The 4,124-nt window shown below is 34.7% G+C and overlaps 1 protein-coding gene across 1 annotated transcript in view; it reads right to left on the reverse strand.

The window, feature by feature from the left end:
* LOC103207552 (phospholipid-transporting ATPase ABCA3-like) overlaps nucleotides 1–4,124 on the reverse strand; it is a gene marked incomplete at its 5' end in the record, with an annotated part of 194,612 nt that overhangs the window by 160,566 nt on the left and 29,922 nt on the right. The window contains one exon of the mRNA XM_007953202.1: nucleotides 1,767–1,917. Coding sequence (XP_007951393.1) covers nucleotides 1,767–1,917 — 151 coding nt within the window. The remainder of the gene's footprint in view (nucleotides 1–1,766; nucleotides 1,918–4,124) is intronic.

Raw genomic sequence — 4,124 nt, forward strand, 5'->3', positions numbered from 1 at the left:
AAGTATTGTTCCCAAGTCTTTTCCTCATTGTTTTCTCATGTAAATGTATACATGTAAAGCATTTAGAATGGTGTTTGGCACAAAGTAAATGAACAATTTATCTTAGCTAACAAATTCTCAGAAATAACCAAGAACTTCTCGTCATTCCATCCTTTTCCTATGACATCAAATTGTTCTGTGAATTAAATGGGTTACAGGCATTTTATTCTGGTTGTTTTTCTTTCTCCTTTTCAAAAGTTTAAAATTATCCTGTTAAACAAAACTTCGTTCTGAACAATCAAATTCCTCCCCAGTTACATAATTTATATGTTGTGCTGTCCATGGAATAGAAGTCCATCGGAAGTTGACTGCTCAACCTTCCTTCCGAGGAGTGGCTGGTGGATTTGAACTACCACCCTTCTGGTTAACAGTCAGATGCCTTAGGCACTATGCCACCAGAGCTCTTATAAAACGTGTAGATATTAATCTATGTGACTACTTACTTCTCAGCATCTTCCTCTTCTTCTCTTCCATGTTCAACACATTTGTAGGAAGACATGAGGAAAATATCAGCTGCTTCCAAATCCTTACATTTCTCTTTTTAAACTTAATGACATAGTCATTGTCCCTGATCTCTTCTGATAATGTCATTTGTATACTTATGATATAGGATAGGCAGATACCGTGGTAAGTTTAAGCATTTTTCTGTCTACATGTTTCTTTCAGGAACACTCTGCACTTACAGATTACCACACAGTGCTCAAGTACCCAACAAAATACCTCTGCTCAATGAGTTGTCATATAATGGATGAATTGTATGGACAGTTGTAGTTTCTTTAATTTCCCTTATTCCTTGATATAGTGTTGTTTTACTCTCCCTTATTACTAGGGTTGAGGTTCTCCCTCGCTGCCTCAGAATTTTCCTGATCCTGCTTCTCAAGATCGATCAGATGTATTCTTTAAAGGAATACAACTGCCACAGAGAATTTTCTCTTCTTTTCATTCTTCCTCTTGGCTACTCTTATTTTCAGATCTTTTCACTTATTAAAATCTTGAATTGCCTGGTAGCTTGTGTGTTAGTTAATTCCTTCATTTTATGTAAGAGTTATTTATCAGATAGGAACATAGAGCAATGTCTTACAAGACCTTTACCTCTTCTTGTGTATGGCAACCATCTTGCCTCCATGGGATATCTATGCAGTTATTACCTCTGGCAAGAACATGAAAATAGCACACTCCTTGGTAGTCGCTGATGAGGGTCTTCACTTCCATTTCTCTTCCCTGGCATGGGAATCCCAGGTAGACTTATTCCTGTGTCTCTCATCTATAACTATGTTATTGCTGGGGTCAAATGCCTTGTTTTCTCTGTGTCCTTGTCATCCCCACTTCAAGAGTTATTGAAGCTACTTTTTATTCAAGCTACTTTTTAGATGAATCATCTTAATACTTCCCTGACTCCTACTCACCAGGCATAAAATTTGTACACTATAAGTGTCCTACCATTCGTTATAACTTATTAATGCCATGAAGCTCTAGCCTCCCAAGTGGCCAACCTCCCAAAAAAGGCAGAAATAAAAATGTCAAGCCATGAACTTGAGACACAATGCTCTGTTCAGAGAGAGAAATATCCTACTATGAACTTTCCAACACTAGTTGCCAAATGACAGCTATAACTTGATGCCTGCCTTGTTAGAATAACACTACTCACTAAACCTGTTATTTCTGGAAAAGTAATGATTATTTCTGGCCACCCAAAACCATCCACCTAGAATTATCTGGATCCTTACCTATGCATACGCTCTTTGGGTAGGAAAAATGATAATGCAGCTCCAACATTGCTATCCAGAGTGGCATTTGGAATATAAGAACTAATCAGTGCAGTGATCCCTTCAACATCACAGTGAGGTTTCTTCTCCACGACTATATGGTAACCAGCACCTGAGAGAAACCATCAAAAGACCGTATGAAACAAGTTTATACTTTTAAATCATTTTATAAGACCAAATTCAGTTTTCCATGGTTCAGATTAGCTAGTTCCACAGGAAGAAGGCATTGTACATCCCAAGATATTTGGCTATGACTCTGAAGAGGTTCATATCTAAAGCTTCCAAATGGTGTTCAAAGAACTAAGCCACTGAATAATAACAACTTATTGTGTGATTTCAAAAATTTTCTCAGTCAAAAGTAATGATTTAGTGTTTATACCCAGGTATAGCAAGAATATAAAGAAAAGCCTCTGTTATTTGGCTACTTAAAATTTTGGAAGCTGAAATCTTTATGGTAACTTTTCGTTTAGTAATCATTAGTGACTGCCTGCTGTTTGTCAGGCACTAATCTAGCCCTTGGGCATATATAAGGAAACAAAACAGATAAAAATCCCTGGCCTCCTAGAGTTTACTTGCTAGTGAGAGAAAACAGGTGAAAAAAATCAAGAATAAGTTAAAACATATAATGTGTTAGAAAAAAATGGAGAAGGGAGATAGGAAAAGTTGAGAGAAAAATTGTTAAATTTTAGATATGCTCCATAGAAAACTTAACTGAGATTTTTTTTTTTTTTTGACTAAAGGTCTTAAAGGGAAAGAATTGTAACACTTAATTCATGCTTTGCTCTATAATTGAAGAGGAACATCAACAGTTTTAAATCTATACATTTCAAATTGTATTTGCATTTATCTTTCTTATTAAGATTCAAAAAGTGAATGACTGGTTTTAAGCATAGATGTCTTGGCTGATAATCTGGTTCATTTACCTGATTTATAGTAGATAAGATATTATAACTGCATTTTACTAAAGAGGAAACTGACATCCAGAGAATGAAATTACTAGCTGTGGTGACCAAAACTACTCTTGGGTTTACTCACTGCCCTACATTTCTTAGTGCTGCTGTAACACAAATACCACAAGTGGATGACCTTAAAGAACAGAAATTATTATTCTCAGTCTGAGTGGCTAAAAGTCAGGGTCTGGGCCATCTTTATTACTTTTGGAGTGTTTCTTGGTTCCTTGGAGATCCTCACATGGCATCTATCTTCCCCAGTAAATGCTCATGTCTTTTTATAACTCAGAAGTGATTAGGTTTAGAACATGCCTTACACTGAGATGGATTAATTAACACAACACAGAAAAGCCTATTGCCAAACAGGAATACCAGAGGTTAGGATTCCAACACATATTTTTAGGTTCATAATTCAATCCATAACACTTACAAACTGTGTAACTGTTTTTCAATTTTCTGGAACCATGAAACAATAAACTTCTCAATTATCTTGTCTTCTCAAGAGTCTGGTTAATAGAAAATTTCTCATTCTGTAGGAAGGCTAGGTAGCTAGTGAGAGTTGAATGCTGATAACACATGAACTTTATATGCCATCAAAGAAGCCAACATAAATCCTAGGTTTTTTATTAAAGCATAAGAAATGTAGTTTAAAGAGACTTAAAGACTAGCATCTGTAAGACCCTGAATATCCCAAAGTTTTATACTTCTGTACATCTAGTTACACACTATATATGATTCTACCAATAATTAGTGAATGCTATTTGAAATTACTATAAATTATTTAAATAAAAGCATAGCTATTTAAATCATGTGGATCATAACCTAGGTATACACATTCATATGGCATATACTCACTTTTGGATTTTGAACCCCTTGGAAGTCAACTGTGTAAAACCCAAACCTCTAAGGTAATAAAAAACTTTAAATAATGAAATCAGCATCTAAGCACAACTTTAGATCAGCTATTTGATATATTTGGGCCCTAGTTTTGAATTCCAAGTATTGTTTTGAACATTAAATAAAATATATAAAGTGGATAACAATAGTAACCAATATAGAAAATTATTAGTATGAGTTAAATGAACTTAAACATTGTTTAAATGAGGATGATTAGATAAATTCATGTTCTATTAGCTCCACTTATATCCTGTAATGTTGAATTCTATTACTATAATTACAGCCTTCATAATTCACTATTTGATGGACTAGTTTTTTTCTCCTATTAAAAACATGTATTTATCAAGTCAAGGATTTAATTCTACTTTTCATATTATTTCATTCTGAACTACATTCTTACTGTCAGTTGCCATCTGGTAGTATAGTGTCTAAGGCATTTGACTGGTAACCAGAAGGCTGGCGGTTCAAACCC

Source organism: Orycteropus afer, unplaced genomic scaffold, assembly GCF_000298275.1.
Source record: "Orycteropus afer afer isolate SDZICR_OR568_19922 unplaced genomic scaffold, OryAfe1.0 scaffold00376, whole genome shotgun sequence".
Lineage (NCBI taxonomy): Eukaryota > Metazoa > Chordata > Mammalia > Tubulidentata > Orycteropodidae > Orycteropus > Orycteropus afer.